This window comes from Chinchilla lanigera, unplaced genomic scaffold, assembly GCF_000276665.1.
Source record: "Chinchilla lanigera isolate Chin_1 unplaced genomic scaffold, ChiLan1.0 scaffold00123, whole genome shotgun sequence".
NCBI classification, from domain to species: Eukaryota; Metazoa; Chordata; class Mammalia; order Rodentia; family Chinchillidae; genus Chinchilla; species Chinchilla lanigera.
In genome coordinates, this window is record NW_004955524.1 from 902198 (window position 1) to 919745 (window position 17548).

General features: G+C 66.0%; 3 protein-coding genes across 11 annotated transcripts in view; 1 reads left to right on the forward strand and 2 right to left on the reverse strand.

Moving 5' to 3' along the window:
• Nucleotides 1–971, reverse strand: part of Gtpbp3 (GTP binding protein 3 (mitochondrial)) — a gene marked incomplete in the record, with an annotated part of 3694 nt that extends 2723 nt beyond the window's left edge. The window contains 2 exon segments of the mRNA XM_005409671.2: nt 1–44; nt 192–971. Coding sequence (XP_005409728.2) covers nt 1–44; nt 192–235 — 88 coding nt within the window.
• A 581-nt stretch (nt 972–1552) lies between these two features.
• On the forward strand, nt 1553–10630 carry Ano8 (anoctamin 8). 2 transcript variants are annotated; one of them, XM_013507240.1, is made up of 19 exons: nt 1553–2027; nt 2631–2741; nt 2843–2975; nt 3053–3191; nt 3265–3361; nt 3991–4107; nt 4194–4321; nt 4405–4566; nt 4748–4900; nt 4979–5105; nt 5200–5255; nt 5335–5409; nt 5588–5719; nt 6005–6799; nt 6889–7080; nt 7171–7302; nt 7379–7489; nt 8799–9462; nt 10011–10630. In XM_013507240.1, the coding sequence occupies exons 1-19, from the start codon at nt 1922–1924 to the stop codon at nt 10379–10381; spliced, it is 3801 nt and encodes a 1266-aa protein (XP_013362694.1). In that variant the 5' UTR covers nt 1553–1921; the 3' UTR covers nt 10382–10630. The 2 variants fall into 2 exon arrangements, with proteins under 2 accessions (XP_013362694.1, XP_005409585.2); XM_005409528.2 differs by lacking the exon at nt 5588–5719 and having other exon boundaries at nt 1555–2027.
• Dda1 (DET1 and DDB1 associated 1) overlaps nt 10555–17548 on the reverse strand; it is a 7963-nt gene continuing 969 nt past the window's right edge. Inside the window, exons 1-6 of one of the 8 annotated variants that reach the window (XM_005409527.2) lie at nt 16990–17279; nt 14559–14639; nt 14404–14455; nt 13286–13347; nt 12316–12445; nt 11750–11839 (exon numbers count right to left, since the gene is read on the reverse strand). In XM_005409527.2, coding sequence (XP_005409584.1) covers nt 12335–12445; nt 13286–13347; nt 14404–14455; nt 14559–14639; nt 16990–17022 — 339 coding nt within the window. In that variant the 5' untranslated portion in view covers nt 17023–17279 and the 3' untranslated portion in view covers nt 11750–11839; nt 12316–12334. Of the gene's footprint in view, nt 12446–13285; nt 13348–14403; nt 14456–14558; nt 14640–16989; nt 17364–17548 lie in introns of those variants that run through there. The other 7 variants (XM_005409526.2, XM_013507243.1, XM_005409525.2 and 4 more) reach the window with 7 other exon arrangements.

Genomic DNA, 17548 nt, shown 5'->3' on the forward strand with positions numbered 1-17548 from the left:
CCGAGCTCAGCGCGAAGATGGTGGCCCCGGGGGCCGTGCACAGGCTGGGGCGGGAGACAGCGGCCGGTCGGCGCGGGCAGGGCCGGGCTCGCTCGGGCCGGCTGGGAAGGACGCTGAGGGGAATCGCGCGGGAACCCAAGAAGCCCGAGCAACGCCCCACCCCGTCACACCCCTTCCGCGGGTCGCCCCACCTGCGAGGCCCCCAGGCCGCCAGGCTCCGCAGCTCCCTCCACATGGATCCAACCGCTCGCTACTCGCCTGCCCGACCTTCCTGCACGCCTTCAACTGCGGGCAGCAGGCCCCGCCCACTCTGCGATCTGACTGCTAAAGCGCTCAGGGGCTCTGAACTGCCATTGGGCCATTTACAACATGTCCCGCCCACAGGTTGAAGCCTATAGTCCAACGAGTGCAGCGAAATGATTGCTCCCAACGGCAACATTGGACGGAATTGTTAGGGCCGTAGCGCTACGGGTATCCAGACGAAGGAAAGGAGAGGTGGGGGAAAGGACAGAGGTGGGCACGCAGGGAATCCCAGGGAGGCTGGGTCTGAGTCCTGGTTCTCCACCTTGCTCATTCGTAGTCCTAGGCAAAGCAAAAACGCTTGCGCTGTCTCCCTGCCCGAGAAAGGGGCCACATCTCAGCAATCGGGGAGCCTGAAGCAGGAGTGGTTCCAGCACACCCTGAGCAATTAAACGAGACCCTGTCTCACAGTAAAAACTACAAGGGGCTGGGGATGAGCTCCGGGAAGCCCAGGCCCTGGCCCAGGGAAAATCTTTTGGGGAGCTCCCTGCTGCCGCCGATCCCCTCTTCCCTCCCGCGCCCCGACCGCCGTTCCCCACCCGACACCCTCCTCCTCCAGGCCTCTCCCAGGCCCCCTCCTCCTGGAAGCCGTGCAGGAGCCCAGCGCAGCCCCCGCCCCGCCCGGCGCCCGAGTCCGGGGATCGCTTTCGGGTTAACTCGGGACAGCCGAGCCCAAGAAAGCGCTGAGCGGCGGATTTCAGGCGTGGAGGCGGGGCCTCGGGAGCCTGGCCGCGATCCTCTGGTTCTCGGCCGGGGCGGGCGGGCGCGGGCACCTGAGGGTCCGCGGGAGTCGGGCTGGGATCCCCATCCTGCCCTACTCTGTCATCCGCACAATCGGACGACACCCTTTGTTTCCAGTACACACCCAGCATCTGCTGTGTGCTCTCGGTGACTGGGCTTTCGCCAAGCTCCTAGCCTGGTGCAGAGGAACTTACCAGGACCCTGTCTCAAAATTAAAGAGAAGATAAAGGCTGGGGATGCAGCTCGGGCTGAAGGCTCTGGGTTCCATCCAGAAACAAAACAAGACAGAAGTTCGTTATTTGGAGTGTGCGTTTAGCCAGAGGGATTGTGTTTATTTAAACCTTGGCGGGAGTGAGGGTGGAATGTGCTGAGGCGTGCAAAGGTCCCGGGGCGGCCCGTGTCACCAGTGACCCCATTCTTGCTGGTGTGGGTGAGTTATTCCCAGAATCTCCCGGGACCAGGCCTGTCCCTCCCCCGTCCTGTCGCCTCCAAACAATCAGAATCTGCAGTCTTCAGATGGGGAAGCCGAGGCTCGGGGCAGAGACCAGACGGTTGCTTACGTTGGGACAATTTGAAGAATGCACTTTGGTGCGGGCGGGGACGAGCACCAGAGATCAGAGTGGGCGGGTGACGGAAAAGCCCAGAGAACCAAGCGGGCAGGCCCGAGAACCAAAGTGTGCAGGCAGGCAGGCGGCCGAGAACCAGAGTGACGCGCGGACCTGGAGGGAGCCGGCTCGGCGCGGGCGGGGACGAGAAGCAGCGCCGGGCACGGGGACGAAGCGGCGCGGGCGGGCACGGCCTTTGTCTCCTCCGCTCTCGGCCCCATGCGCCCGCGGCACCCCGGCGCCCGGGCCGCGCGCAGCCCTTGACCCAGCTCGCCATGGAGGAGCCCGCCTCGGGCGCCGGGGGCGCGGCCCTGGATGGGGAGCGGGGCAAGCGACCCCCGCCAGAGGGCGAGCCTGCGGCCCCCGCATCCGGAGTGCTAGGTATGTGTGCGACTGCTCGACCGCGCGGGGAGACGGGGGTTGGGGGGTCGGTGTTAAGGCCACGGTCCAGCCTGCTTCCGCCCGAGACCCGCTGCTCCTCGGGGCTGCGGGGACCTGCGGCGCGCGATGGGCCCCGCCAGGCCCGGTCACGCCCCTCGGAGCCCCGGCCACACGGGCTCTGCATCACAGCGGGCAGGGACGCTCCGGCCCCTCCGTGGAGCGCAGGGAGTCCCGCCGGCCCGGGTTCGAACCCGGACTCGGCTGTGTGACCTTGGGCGCGCGGGCCTCAGTTTCCCGGCCTGTGCGATGGGGTGGGAGCGGCGCCCACTTCCGGGCTGCTGTCCTAGGTGGGCAGGCGCCTGCTCGGGCTGCTCCTGCGCGCCCGCGATCGTGGGTTGGAGGCGGAGCTGGGCCTGAGCAGGAGTGAGGTGTGTACGGGCTGCCGGAGGAGGGCAGGGCCTGGCAAGGGCGCGGAGAAGACAAGAAGCTCGCCCGGCCAGGCGGGCCTCGCGTGTCAGGCAGAGCGCTGGGGCTGAGCCCGAGGTCGCATCTGGGCGTCGGTGGACCCCGGGGACCTGACCCCTGCCTGCTCCCGGCCCCCAGATAAGCTCTTCGGGAAACGACTGCTGCAGGCGGGGCGCTACCTCGTGTCCCACAAAGCATGGATGAAGACAGTGCCTACGGAGAACTGCGACGTGCTCATGACCTTCCCAGGTACCAGCGGGCCTCCTGACTCGGCCTTCCCGAGCGGGAGGAGGTGGGAAGTCCTGGGGCCTCTCGTGGCGAGAGCGATAGGTACCCGTGCCCCTTGGCAGACACGACTGACGACCACACGCTGCTCTGGCTGCTGAACCACATCCGCGTGGGCATCCCCGAGCTCATCGTGCAAGTCCGCCACCACCGTCGCACGCGCGCCTACGCCTTCTTCGTCACCGCCACTTACGAGAGGCGAGTGCCTGCCCCTGCCCCGCCCCCAGGTCGCCCCGTCCGTGCGGGCCCCCTGTGAGCCGCTGCCCTCCTCGCAGCCTGCTCCGGGGCGCCGACGAGCTGGGGCTGCGCAAGGCCGTCAAGGCCGAGTTCGGCGGGGGCACGCGAGGCTTCTCCTGCGAAGAGGATTTCATCTATGAGAACGTAGAGAGCGAGCTGCGCTTCTTCACCTCCCAGGTGGGGCCGGCTCCTGAGCCCTGGGCGCCCCGACTCTGGGCCGCCCACCGAGCTCACACCCTGTCCCAAACAGGAACGCCAGAGCATCATCCGCTTCTGGCTGCAGAACCTGCGCGCCAAGCAGGGGGAGGCCTTGCACAACGTGCGCTTCCTGGAGGACCAGCCAATCAGTGAGCGAGGCGGCGCCGACCCTCCAATCATAGGCAGTGAGATGGGTGGGGCGGGGCAAGAGGGCGGGGCCTAGGTCCAGCCAGTTAGGGATTAGTAAAGAGGAGGTCAACTAATGAATTCTAGGGGTGTGGTCTCCGTGAATGGGGTCTGGCCAATCAGCGCGTTGAAGGGCGTGGCTTTTCCAAAGGGGTTGGGCTTATCCCTTGGGAGGCGGGCCTGGCCTAGGTTCTTCCTCGGGTCTGGATAGGTTGTCAGGACCGTGGACAGCGCCCCGCATTCTGTGTGACGAGGCCTCGCCTCGGTTCCGCTGTGAAGCCACGCAAGCAACACAAGATCACCTTCAGATGACAGCTTTGCGTCGTTCCTTAGACAGGCAGGGCCACGAGCCGAGGCCTGATACCTTTATTTTAAAACATGGTTTGCCATGGGGCCCTGCCCTCCGGGTGCCCCCACTCTCCCGGCCACCCCTGCGACTCCCAGATTCTCAAGGAGAACGAGATGTTCGTCCATCCAGCCCTCCTCCCCTAGAAGAGCCCCTAGGGCCTAAGTGCAGGCGCGGAGCTTCGGCTTGGGTTCCAGCGGGGGGCAGGAGCAGGCCAGGCCAGTCCCTTGTCCCGTCCTCCTGCAGTCCCCGAGCTGGCGGCCCGCGGGATCATCCAGCAGGTGTTTCCCGTGCACGAGCAGCGCATCCTCAACCGCCTCATGAAGTCCTGGGTGCAGGCGGTGTGTGAAAACCAGCCTCTAGGTGCGGCCCGGGGCCAGGGGCTGGGCAGGGACAGACGGGGGGCCCGGGAGGCAGACGCGGGTGACCTACACCCATCCCCCTGGCAGACGACATCTGCGATTACTTCGGTGTGAAAATCGCCATGTATTTTGCCTGGCTGGGCTTCTACACGTCGGCCATGGTGTACCCGGCTGTCTTCGGCTCCGTGCTGTACACACTCACAGAGGCGGACCAGGTAGCGCGTGGGCTGGGGAGGCCGGCCCCCAGTGTCCTCTCGAGCCGCCGGCCTGACGGCCCGCCCTGCGCCGGCACCCGCAGACGAGCCGAGACGTGTCCTGCGTGGTCTTCGCGCTCTTCAACGTGATCTGGTCGACGCTGTTCCTGGAGGAGTGGAAGCGGAGGGGCGCAGAGCTGGCCTACAAGTGGGGGACCCTGGACTCGCCCGGGGAAGCTCTGGAGGAGCCGCGGCCCCAGTTCAGGGTCAGCCGAGAGCTGGGAGAAGAGGGGAAAGGGGGGTGCACAGGTGGGCGGGCACAGCAGGGGCTCTGAGGGAAAGGGGCACCCCCGGGGCGAGGGTGTCCTGCGGGAACCTGGACCAGGAGGGGCGGGAGGGGGTCGGGAGCGGGGTGGCCCTCTGGTCTCACGGCCCGCCCTATGCCAGGGTGTGCGTCGCATCAGCCCGGTGACCCGCGTGGAGGAGCTGTACTACCCGCCCTGGAAGCGGCTGCTCTTCCAGCTGCTCGTGAGCCTGCCCCTGTGCCTGGCCTGCCTCACCTGCATCTTCCTGCTCATGCTTGGCTGCTTCCGGCTGCAGGTAGCCCTGTGCCCTAGCCCTGGCCTCCGGGACGGCCCCGCCCGCCAGCCACCCTGAGCCACACCCTGCCCGCCGCAGGAGCTGGTGCTGAGTGTGAAGGGGCTGCCGCGCCTCGCCCGCTTCCTGCCCAAGGTCGTGCTGGCCCTGCTGGTCAGCGTGAGTGCCGAGGGCTACAAGAAGCTGGCCATCTGGCTCAACGACATGGGTATGATCTGCAGGGGTAGGGGGTCCCCACAGCCCTGGGGTCTCCACTGCCCTGGGGGCCCAACTGGTTCCTCACAGCCCTCCTTGGCCCCCAGAGAATTACCGGCTGGAGAGCGCCTACGAGAAGCATCTCATCATCAAGGTCGTCCTGGTGAGTGGCCGCCACCGGCGAGGCGCAGGGGGCCTGCGGGAGCGGAGGTGACCGTCGCCTGCCTCCCTCCTGCCCGCAGCTCCAGTTTGTCAATTCCTACCTGAGCCTCTTCTACATTGGCTTCTACCTCAAGGACATGGAGCGTCTCAAGGAGGTGAGACCCTGCTCCGGCAGCAGCCGGTGGGGGGCCGGACCTGGCCCAGGGGTCCCAGGGCTCCCGGCCTCTCCCCCCCCTCCTCCATCCTTCTCTCCTCTCTGTCCGTCCGTCCATCCGTGCGTCCTCTCTCTGCCTGTCCATCTGTCTGTCCATCTGTCCGTCGGTCCCTCCACAGCTCCTGCTCGTCCTGTCCCTGTCCCAGAGCCTCGAGCGGCAGCTTCGGGCGGTACTGGTCCCGCTCGTGGCCCTGCGGTTCCGCCTGCTCCTCCTCTCCCTCCGGGCTCTCCTGCCGTCAGCCCGGGCCAAAGTACGGGCAGGTGGCGAGGCCACGGGCCTGGCCAGGCGGGCAGTGGCTGTGCTGGGGCGCATGTGCAGCGGGACTGGGGTGGCGAGGACCCAGCGCAGGAGGATGGGCCTCGCAAGGCCTGGGGGCGGAGTGCTTGGTGCCAGGCCTGGTGCTGCTCGAGCCAGGCTGTGCTCCGTGGCAGTCAACACGGCTGAGTGCCGATCCCTGGTGTCCAGGGACATCTGGGGTGGTGCCCTGTGCTGGGCCTGGCCCCCTGCCCCCAAGCGGCCTCTCCCCAACCCCTAGATGCTGGCCACCCTGCTGATCACCAGGCAGTTCCTGCAGAACGTGCGTGAGGTCCTGCAGCCCCACCTCTACAGCCACCTTCGCCGCGGCGAGCTCGGCCTGCGGGCCCTGGCAGGGCTGGCGCGGGCCCTGCTCGGTGGCCTGAGCCTCCGGCGCCCTGCACCCCGCCTCCTCGAACCCCAGGCTGACGAGGGTGGCAGCGGGGCGGGGGGCCGAAGGTGTCTTGGCGGGGGCTGCGGGGCGCCTGAGGAGGAGGAGGAGACGACTGCAGCGGAGAGCAGGCCCTCGGGGGAGGGGGGGGAGGTCAGGGACGGGCCTGGGGGTGCGGAGGAGGACGAGGAGGAGGACGAGGAGGAGGAAGATGACGACGATGAGGGTGAGGATGGTGGCCTCCTGGACTGCGGGCTCCGGCTGAAGAAGGTCAGCTTTGCCGAGCGGGGGGCCGGGCGGCACCGGCCTGGCCCAAGCCCAGAGGCCCTTCTGGAGGAGGGCAGCCCCACCATGGTGGAGAAGGGGATGGAGCCGGGTGTGTTCACGCTGGCTGAGGATGACGACGAGGCAGAGGGCCCTCCTGGGAGCCCTGAGCACGAGCACCCAGCCGTCCTGCTCCGCCGGGCGGGGGGCGAGGGCCGGGACCAGGGCCCTGAGGGAGGCCGAGACCCGGAGCCCGCCTCTGGAGACCCGGCAGCAAAGCAGAGGCGGCAGAACCGCTCCTCCTGGATCGACCCGCCCGAGGAGGAGCACTCGCCCCAGCTCACCCAGGCGGAGCTGGAGAGCTGCATGAAGAAGTACGAGGTGCGCGGTGCGGCGGCCGGCTGCGGCGGGCGCGCAGGGAGGAGCCGCCGGGCCGCCCCGCCCATGCCCCTGCCGCCCACCGTCCGCAGGACACCTTCCAGGACTACCAGGAGATGTTCGTGCAGTTCGGCTACGTCGTGCTGTTCTCCTCCGCCTTCCCGCTGGCCGCGCTCTGCGCCCTGGTCAACAACCTCATCGAGATCCGCAGCGACGCCTTCAAGCTGTGCACGGGGCTGCAGCGGCCCTTTGGCCAGCGCGTGGAGAGCATCGGCCAGTGGCAGGTGGGCAGGGCCGGGCCGGGGGTCCTGGGTCCAGCCTGGGCACCGGCCGGGACCAGCCAGGCCCACTTAGCCCCGACCCCCGGCCCACAGAAGGTAATGGAGGCCATGGGCGTGCTGGCCATCGTGGTGAACTGCTACCTCATCGGGCAGTGCGGGCAGCTGCAGCGCCTCTTCCCCTGGCTGAGCCCGGAGGCGGCCATCGTGTCCGTGGTAGTGCTCGAGGTGGGCGCTGGCGGCTGGGCGGGGGCGGGGTGGGGCGGTGTCGCCGGGGCCTGCAGCTCCCTGTCTGTGCCCGCAGCACTTGGCTCTGCTCCTCAAGTACCTCATCCACATGGCCGTCCCTGACCTCCCGGGCTGGGTGGCCGAGGAGATGGCCAGACTCGAGCAGCAGCGACGGGAGGCCTTCAAGGTAGGCTCCCGGCTCAGCGCCCAGCCTGCACGGTGGGCTGCACAGCAGGGAGACCCTTAGTGCGAAGGAAAATGTGCGGGTGGGCTGGTCCCCACCCCCAGAGCTCAGCCAACCACAGGCTGCAAGTCTCTAAAAGGTAAACTTCTCTGCTGTCATCCCAGCACTGGGGAGGCTGAGGCAGGAGGATCACGAGTTTGAGCCTTCTCAGGGCAACTTAGCTACACCCTATCTCGAAACAAAAACAAACTTAAAAGGGCCGAGTGTAACTCAGTATGGAGGGCCTGGATTCAAACCTCAACGCTGAAGGGAAAAAGAAAAGCACTTGTACTGAAGATCCATAGACCTTTTCCTTGCTTTTATTTTTATTTTTTTCATTTATATTTGTTTTTGAGACAGGGTCGCACTGTGTTGCCCAGGCTGGCTTGCACTGCTGGCCTCAAAGGGCCTCAGCCTGCTGAGTAGCTGGGACTGTGGTGCTCGCCCTGTGCCCACCCCAGCAGTGCGGCGTCCCATTTACACAGCACGGGAGTCGCGGCAGGTGTGGGAGTCCTGGGAGCCTGGCAGGAGGCGCGGGTTCGGTGCCCGCAGCACAGCACCTTATAGAGGGTCTTGAGCGCCTCACAGTCCAGAGCAGTTGCTCATGGATCTGGAGCACAGCTATGATCATGCCAACCAGCCCCTCCAGAGTCCTGGGGTGCCAGGGCTGTCCCCCGACCGTCCCGCGGCCCAGGGACACAGGGTGCTCCCCAGGAAGGGCACAGCGTCTTGATCCTGACAGTCACCCACACTGCGTGCTGGGACACGGGCTGGACTTTTTTCTTCTAATGCTGGGGATGGAACCCAGGGCCTTGCATGCGCATGGCCCAGCGGCCATTCATTGATTCAAAGCCACGGGGGCTTCGGGTCACAGGCCAGAGCAGCTTCTCGGCGGCCAGGCAAGGTTTAAGAAAGCAGGGCCCGGCCGGGCCTGTTTCCTCCCAGGCTCCTGAGACGGCCTGGCTCCCAGCCGGGGACAGTTGGTGGCCAGCGACATATGTTTTCTTCCCAATTCCCAGAAAGCAGCGGCACGGGGCCAGGGATTCTGCTGGGGCCAAGTTCACGTTTGGATCCCTTCCCACTTTGCCCAGAGTGCCCCAGGGGCCAGGGCTGCGGGCGAGCCCAGGGAGCACCCATCTGCCCACGCCCACAGGGCCCAGGAGCAGCTGAGGGGTCCCGGGGACCCCGATGAGTGTTCGGAGGCCCTGCCCCCGCACAGCCCAGGGCGGCCCTCGCCCCGGCCCTCTCCTGCTCACGCCCGCCCCGTCCACAGAGGCACGAGCGCCAGGCCCAGCACCGCTACCAGCAGCAGCAGCGGCGGCGGCGGGAGGAGGAAGAGCGGCAGCGCCATGCTGAGCACCACGCCCGCCGGGAGCGGGACGCCGGCCGGGGGGAGGCTCGGGCCGAGGGCGCAGGGCTGGACGCCGCCAGTGCCGAGAAGCCCTCTGCCAAGGCCAAGGGCAGCGGGGCGGGAGGCCACGGGCAGGAGCGGCCCAAGCGCCCCGGCTCACTGCTGGCACCCAACAACGTCATGAAGCTGAAGCAGATCATCCCACTGCAGGGCAAGTTCCTGTCATCCGGGGCCACCGCCGGGGCCGGCGCCACAGCACCCGGCCCCCGGCCGGCCCCCGCCCCGTCACCCACGGGAGGGGACACCCGCCTGCCTGCCTTCCTCAGCTTCAAATTCCTCAAGTCGCCCGAGACCCGGCGGGACCCGGAGCGCAGCCACTCGCCACCCAAGGCCTTCCACGCCACCAAGCTCTTCCCCTTCGGCGGCGCGCGGGCCGAGGCCAACGGGGCAGGCGCGGGTGGCCAGGCCCGGCAGGACCCAGCCCCCGGTGGTGGTGGTGGTGGCGGCCGGGCCCCAAGGAGTGGGCCAGTGGACGAGGCCTCAGCTGAGGAGCGGGAAGTGCCCCGGCCTGAAGAGGAAGGCTCAGGTCACAAGCTTTAACTCGGGGTGGGGATGCTGCGCCCTGGCTTGGGTGGGAGGGTGGCCAGCCCCGGAGCCCTGGCCCAGCCCACGCGGGTCCCTGCCGAGCGGGAGGACCCTGAGCCTGCTCCCCCAGGAGAGGGGCGCCTCCACCCCGCCGACCGCCCGCACCCAGCTCCCTGGGGGCCCAGACCCCCGGCCTCTATGCAAACCCCGCGGGCGCTGTTCAGGGAGCCCCAAGCCAGGGAGTCTGGTTCCCCGCCGCACCTGTGCCACCCAGGCCAGGCCTCCGGGTCTCTGCCATGCTGCCCACCGCCCCAGCCCCGCCTGGGCTCCGGCGGCCACTGCAGGACAGGGCCACAGGTCAGAAGCCAGAGGGACTCCTCCTGCCCCTCCCCAGCCTGAGGCAGGGACACCCTCAAAGACGCCCAGGGAGGTGGCCCACCGGCCCCACTGACCCAATCAGAGCAATAAGGCCTTTCCTGCACCTGCGCCGGGAGGGAGCCACGGGCCAGCAGGGCGACACGGCCCGGAACGGCCCCTCTCCCTCCGCAGGGACAGCACCAGGCCCCACAGGCGCCCCTGCCCTCCGCACGCGCCGCAGCCGGAGCCCTGCACCTCGGTCCCGGCCCCCGACACCGCCTGCGGGCTGCTGGCAATGGGACCCACCCTGGGGCTGCGGGGGTGAGGCTGCCGCCACCCACCCGAGCCCCCCGGCTGCCACTGTCGCTGAGTGCCCGCCCTGCGCCCTGGCCATGCCCGCACCCCCACTGCAGCCCCTACCAGGGGACGCCAGCTTCTACAGCCTCCCGCTGCCACCGGAGCTGGAGCCGGAGCCCCCCGAAGCCCCCACACCCGGCCCTGGCCCTGGCCCCAGCCCCAGCCCCAGCCCCCAAGCAGTGTGCTGGCCCGGTGGCTGGCACTAGCTGCCTCCCGCCTCCGACATATGCAATAGCAGTCAGCAATGTGGGCCTCGTTGCCCAGCAAGGCTGCCCCTTCCAGGGCAGCTCCCCTCTGCCGTTTTCCTTTCGACCAGGATTGGGGCACAAAAGGTGCCCCAACACCCATAGGCAACACACACACACAGAATAGGCAATTATTTATTTGTTTTTAATTTATTTTGTCATATTTTTGTAAAACGGCAGCAATGCAATAAAAAGTCTATTTCGACAGCGCCCAGGGTGAGTGTGGCGTTCTGGGCTCGGGCCGGCTGACCGGGCTCCTGGAACCATCTCAGGCTTTGCAGAAGCTCCAGATTTCCCCACGACGGGGTGACCTGGGCCTTGGGACTGCAGAGCCCCCGGAGCTGGCCCTAGCATCCTAGATGAAGTCAGCAGTGCCTCGGCCTGGTGGGGGTAAGGGTGGCAGTCCTCTCCCTGCGCTGGGCGGCAAGGAAGAGACGGTCATTCTGACAGCCACCTCCAGGGAGCATCTGGCACCAGGTCGGCAGGGAGGGAGGGACAGATGTGGACACCGGGAGACAGCTGGCACCAGGAGAGCTGGGGGGCAGCCTGGTGCAGCAGTCAGCCGTGAATCACGGGCCCTCAGGTGTGGACCTGGGGTGTGTGCATTCTCATCCGAATGTGAGGGCTCAGGGCCTGGCCGGGGCACCCGGAGGCAACGGGCAGCCTGCGCCAGCAGAGGCGGGGCAGCGACTGCCGAGCAGGGTGGTGAAGGGGACTGCGAAGGCCAGGAAGCCCGCCTGCAGCACAGGGACGGGGCCAGCTCCTCAGAGGGGACAAAGACGCCTGACGCCCAGGGGAAGGGTGCACGCCCAGCCCCACCATCTGCCACCAACCAGGTGACACCAGGCACCCCGAGGGCTGGCCGACCCCAGCAAGCTCCCCGCACTTCGGCACAGCCCACACCCAGAGCCTGCACGACCAGGGCCCGGCGAGGGCAGACACAGGAGCACGCCGAGAGCCGCCCAGTGGCACCTCAGGGAGCCCCGTGGCCCTGCAGCCCAGCACCGCCACGATGGCGTGACCTGTGGGTGACCTCCCGACATCGCCCTGCTCTGAGCTCGATGCCCTCACCAGCCCCAACGCCCCAGCCAAGCTCCCAAAGCCACAGCCACCTTCAGGGCCCCTTGGGGTGGGTGGGCGGGAGCGGTGCACCCAGGCCAGGAAGCAGCCCCTCGCCCAGCCGCGCCCACCGGTGGCACCCGAAGCGGCGTAACCGTCTCTGGCAGGGTCCCCTCCCAGGCACTCTGCCTGGCCGTGTGCCGGGACCCACGCTGTCTCTCTGGGCTGAGCCGGTCCTCAGGACGCAGTGATGGGCGTGGCGGGCAGCCGCTCCGCCGTGCCTGCAGCCCTGACGTGGCCGCAGCAGGCTGAGGAGAATCCGCTGGCGCGGGGCATGGCACGGCCCCTCCTCGCTCCCCGCTGTGCCGACAGGAGGATGACGGTGGGCTCCGTCCTCCCGGCCGAGGCGGGCGGAGCAAAGACGCGAGGTGGAGTAGGAAAGATCCTTTATTGGGGTGGACACGGAGCACGCGCGAGTCCAGGATAAAACCGCTAACACGAGCCCAGGCCGCGGCGCCCTGCGTGGGGACACACGGGGCAGCTCGGCTGGCCCCACCCGGCCCCACCCCTGCCGCCGGCGGCGGCGGGACCCCAGCCTGAGACACACAGGACACGCAGGGTCCCGGGCTGGAGACCTGGGCAGGGAGGTGGGGTCAGGTTACTTAAAAAGCATCTACCGACATCTCACTACTGGGTCTGAGTCCCCTTTAACCACCGCGTGACACGTGTTACAGCATAAATAAAAACTCAAGGAAAATAAATACATCGGCTCCTATGAGGTTGGAAGTGGTGTGGACGGGGAGGGAGGGCGGCCAGCGGGGCGGGCGGGCGCTTACACACGGGGCGGGCGTCGGCCTAGGTGTCCTCGTGCATGTCGGGGCTGTCCGTCCGCGCCACCTTGCGGGGCGGCGCTGAGCTCTCGCCCTCCAGCTCCACCTGCTCCTGGTCCCTCTTCTTGGCAGCATTCTGGCAGGGCGGGGACAGAGCGTGAGCGGCCCCACAGCCCCGGCAAGGGACGCGCAGACTCCCAGCGACCCACACAGCCTGACGCCACCGCGCCTGGCCAAGGCAAAGGGACGCCTGGGAGCCACCGGGGCGCCCTGCCTCCCTCGGGGGTCTCCTCTCCCGGCCGCTGGAATCAAGACCAGGGCCAAAGGGCACAGGAAGCCCGGATTTCCTGTGCGGTTGCTGGGGTCCCTTCAGACCGACCACTGTGACACCAGCTTGGGACAACCCGGCCCTGTGCAGTCGGGCGGATGTCCACTGACCACAGCAGTATGAAAGCTCTGCCACTGGCCGGGCCACGGGGCTACAGGCCGGGGAGACAGCTCTTGGTTGTCACTACAGGGGCGAAGCCAGGACCTCGGCACAGTGCTGCACCCCCAGCTGTTTTTATTTACTATGAGGCAGGTCTCATAACACTGCCCAGGTTGAGCCTCCTGCCTCAGCCTCTCCGAGTGTCACCTGCACCTGTAACTGTGGGCTGGGGTGGGGCACTGGTCTCCCCTCCACACAGCAGAAAAAGCTGAGATTCTAGGGCACTGCCACAAAACACACCTAATGAGGGCACAGACGGTGGGCTTGGCCTTAGCACAGCCTGGCCCCCAACTCCCCAGCATTAGGCCACTGAGGCCACAGCGCAGCTGCTGTTTCCTTTGGAATTTCTTCCATCTCCTGGAGCACCTGGTGAACTCCTACTCCATCTTCAAGGCCCCACTCAAATCCCCCTTCTCTCCATCACTCAGCTCTGCCCACTCAGAACCTGTGCTACCTCAATTCCCAGCTCCTGAACCCCATGTGCCTTACCTTTTTGTCCCATTGCTGATGTAGGTAGCGTAGAAGGATGTTTGTCTTTTCTGTCACAATGACTGTGAAGGAGAAAGAAAGCAGCAGAGATGGCTGGCCCACTCCTCCCTGGCCCTTGGCCCAGGCCATCTTCTCAGGTCAGGAGGGGGTCTCGGAGAGCACATGATTCCCGCCCCAGTGGGCCACAGGCAGCGCCCCGTCTCCCCCAGGGCTGCAGGCCCCACCCTGGCCCAAAGGCACATAGCGCCCAGTGAGGGTGCCCGCCCAACCTGCAGGATCCCAGCGATTCTTTGGTTTTTTGTTTTTTACAGGGCTAGGGCTAAAGGCGGGGTCTAGGACTGGCCCCACCTGTGAGCCACACCCCCAGGCCTTCTTTTCCTTTTTCTTTTCTTTTTTGTCTTTTTGAGACAGGGTCTCACTATGCCGTTCAGGCTGGCCTTGAGCTCCCTTTATAGCCTAGGTTGGTCTCAAACGCACAAAGACTGCCCTTCCTCAGCCTCCCGAGTACTGGGATTACAGGTGTGCACCACCATGCCCGGCTCTTATTTTCTTTTGCGACTAGGTCTAAGCCAGTAAGTTGCCTGGGTGAGGCTGGAACTTGTAGTTCTCCTGACTCGGCCTCCCAGGGCTGACACAACAGGCAGGTGCCACGGTAGCCAGCACAAGACTTGCTCTCACCACTGCCAACGCTATGACCAAGTCCCCCACCCTGCAGCACCCTCTGTCGGGCCTGGCCCCACGGCCCCTCTAGGCCTGGCGCGTCCTCGCTGGGGGCCTGCCCCTCTACTCCCTCCCTGCCTGGGGCTGTCTGTGCCACAAACGTGAGCTGCAGCCCCAGGGCTCACAATCTGACCACAGGGCCAGCGCCAGGGCCAGCAGCTGCGAGATGGGGCCCAGCGGAGCCCCACCAGCCTAGGTCCAGGCTATGTAGAGCAATCAGCAGCCGAGCCCCACCCTCCAGGGCAGGCAGGGCTGCAGGCGGCTCAGCACCGGCCACACGCAAGGCCCTTGCTTCCTCTGCTCCAGCCCCAGCACCGCAAAATTACAACGAAGAAACAAGGGCAGGAGTGGAGGGCTCATGCACGCGCCCACCCCCGAGCCCGGCCACGGCGACTCACTCTGTTCTGATGGGTACTCCCGGGTGGGCAGATAGACGGAGGGGCGCCGGTTCTGCAGGAGGAGCGAGGCTCAGGCGCGCGGCACACCGCGTCCCGCCGCCCCCAGCGCCCCTGCCCGCTCAGCCCCGCCCCCGGGGCTCCCAGAACACACTCACCGAAGCCTTGCACACAGAGTCAGCATGGAATCGACTAAAATTGCTCTTGTTGTACACGGGCAATCCTTTCAAAAAGTCTGCCTGGAAGACACAGAGAGGAGAACGCGAGAGTCCTGGGGCACCGTCGGGCAGTGCCGGCAGCACTTGTTTTCCTCTGCTTGGTACCAGCGTCGGGTACCATCCCGTCCCCACACAAGGTCGCCAGAGAGCCTGGCAAGCAGCAGCCAGGCACGGGGGCGAACGCCTGTGATCTCAGCACTTGCGAGGCTGGGGCAAGAGGGTCACTAGTTCTAGGCCGGCCCGGACGATACAGCAAGCCCATGTCTCAAAAAGATAAACACAGCCACGTGCATGGTGGCTCACACCTGTCACCCTAGCACTCCGGGGCCTGAGGCAGGAGAGTCACAAGTTCGAGGCCAGCCTGGGCTACATAGGGAGCTCAAGGCCAGCCGGAACACATCAACCGTGTGTCAGAAGACAACCAAATAAGTAAGTACAGCAAACCAAATATACGAAGTCACCCTGCAGCAAATCAGCAGCAGCGAGGAGGGACCGTGCCCCAAAACAGCACAGGACAAGGCCTGGCACTGCTCCCCGGGCACACGTCGCATGCTGGGACACAGGGTCTTCTCAGTGCTCCTGCGACAGAAGGTCTGTCAGTGCTGAGAAACCCCCGGGCCACTGTGAGAATCACCAGAAGCAGGGTGCAGAGCCCCAGCCTACAGGCTCGGGGCGCCCAGGCACACCCACATAATCACAGCACATTTGCGAGGCTGAGGCAGGAGCATCCCTAGTTCAAGCACAAGCTGGGCAACTCAGTGAGACTCTGCCTCAAAATTAAAAACTAAAAGAAAAAGCTTCAAGAAAGACTTGGGGGCCGGGGATACAGCTCAGCCGCACAGCACCTGCCTGGCAAGAACAAGGTCCTGAGTTTGATTCCCAGTACCAGAAGAATGACAAAGACGGGGTGCAGCTCAGGGTGAAGGCCCTGGGCTCCATCCCCAGAAGGAAAAGACGGGCAGGGAGAAAGAAGGAAAGAAAAGTGACCTGGAAGCCCCAGCTTAAATGTGCCACCCTTTTCTCCCTCCCTCCTTCCGTCCCTCCGTCTCCCTCCCCCTGCCTCCCAGTGCACCCCCCACAGAACCCCCACAGTGCCACAGCCGGGCCTCATTCCCACGCTCCGAGCTCCAGTTCAGCCTTAGAAAACCCCACTCAGTGAAGCCCACAGTTTTGTGACTGTCAGCCGGGGTGCTCCGGGGACCCTCAGAGTGGACCTGCCCGAGGGAGGGGCTGGCCCTTCCCACGTCCCACCACCGCGCCGGGCCACCCCGGCCCCCCGCGTCTGCAGGCCCAGTGACTCCAGAGCCCGAATACAGCGCACTTGCTCTTTCCAAGTCCTGGGCCCGACCCTGGTGGCCAGGCTACACGAGGTGCACCCAGCGGGGCTCCCGGGACCACAGCACTGCGCCCGATCTTGTGACTCAGCCACGTGGCCGTGGCTCCCCACACCGGTGAGACTTCGGCAGAAAGGTCGCCTGTCATTCATCTCAGAGGCCAAGCACCTTCCGTTAGGTGACACGACTGGAACCCTCAGGTGCATCTCCATCCCAGGGGTTCCAGAGGACCAGAGCCAGGTAGACAGCTTCCTAAAACCCCCCAGGGTGGGGAGCTGGGGGCCGGCATGACCTGCCTTCCTCCATTCAGTGGGGCCTCCTCAGGCAGCTGCTACCCAGCAGGCCCACGCTGGGAACCGGGGCACCGGCGTGGGCCAGCACAGCCCCTCCTGTGGGAGCCAACGGGGCACAGCGTGTGGGAAACAGCACCGCTGGTGAGGCCCGGACAGCAAGGCCCAGGGCGGGCAGCGGGGACCGTGACGCAGGAGGGGCCCGTCTCCGCTCCAGCCCTGACTGCTTCCTGCCACTCCCAGGCACGTCCCCATCTCTATGTGCAGCACCTACCACCACCCCACAGCCCAGACCACCCTGCTCAGCCACTGTCCATCTCTGGTTTGGACAACAGCCTCCCTGGCTAGACTGGCACCTGGCTAAGGGCACCGGGCAGGGCAGGGTGACTCTGGCGGGGGTTAATTCAATCCAGCTCCACCCCTCCCTCTGCTTCCCCAGTGACCAGGCATGAGCACAGGGGTCAGCGCAGGTGAAGAGCTGCAGCTCAGAGTACCCAGGTGTCCAGCGCCAGCATCAAGCTGTTGGTGCGGAATAAATTCCCAAAGACAGGCCAGACTGCTTTCTGTGAGCTGCTCCAATACCCAGCCCAGGGACCAGCAGGAAGCTACACTCAGCCAGACCAGCCCTGAAGGACTCCAGGGACACCTTCCTGTGTCCACCCCAGGGAGCCCCCGCAGGGACACAAAAAGGCACGATGGAAAAACTGGGTCCTGAGTCAGGAAGGGATCTGGGGAGAAGGCACTCACAGGAGAAAGACCAGCAGAGGCCAGGCAGCACATGCAAAGGCCCTGGGTCAGCAGGAAATGAAGTTGTAGGAAGAGCAAAAGGCCAGTGGGGCTGGGGCTTGAAGAGGGGGAGATGAGGTCACAGAGGCAGGAGGGACCTTGGGGGCCATGGGCAGGGGCTGTGTTCCCACAGAGCTACACAGGAAGCCCCAAGAGGGGGCTATAAGTCAGCAACTACTGCAATTGGATTCATTTCTTTAAAAACTGCTTGTTCCATAGCCAGGCGCGGTAGTGTAGGCTGGTAGTTCCAGCATCGGGAGGCTGCAGCAGGAAAATATCTGGGAAGGCAAGGCCAGCCTGGGCTACATAGCGAGTTCAAGGGCAGCCTCAACTATACAGCGAGACCCTATCGCAAAAAATCAAAAACTACAGATAAAGTAAAAACTCCTGGTTCCAGATGCACTAGCGACTGCCAAAGGGGCAGGGTACCGGCCGAGGGGCCAGGGGGGAGCTGGGCAGGCATCCGGGCCGTGGCGGCCGGCCGGGCTGCGGCGCGTTCTGGAGGCGGCCCGCGGGACGC

Bases quoted from the DNA above. Each gene is read 5' to 3' on its own strand.
- Ano8 (XM_013507240.1), top strand. From the start codon at position 1,922: ATGGAGGAGCCCGCCTCGGGCGCCGGGGGCGCGGCCCTGGATGGGGAG. The intron at 2,028-2,630 runs GTATGTGTGCGA...CCCGGCCCCCAG, and splicing joins CCCCGCATCCGGAGTGCTAG to ATAAGCTCTTCGGGAAACGA. The intron at 2,742-2,842 runs GTACCAGCGGGC...GCCCCTTGGCAG, and splicing joins CGTGCTCATGACCTTCCCAG to ACACGACTGACGACCACACG.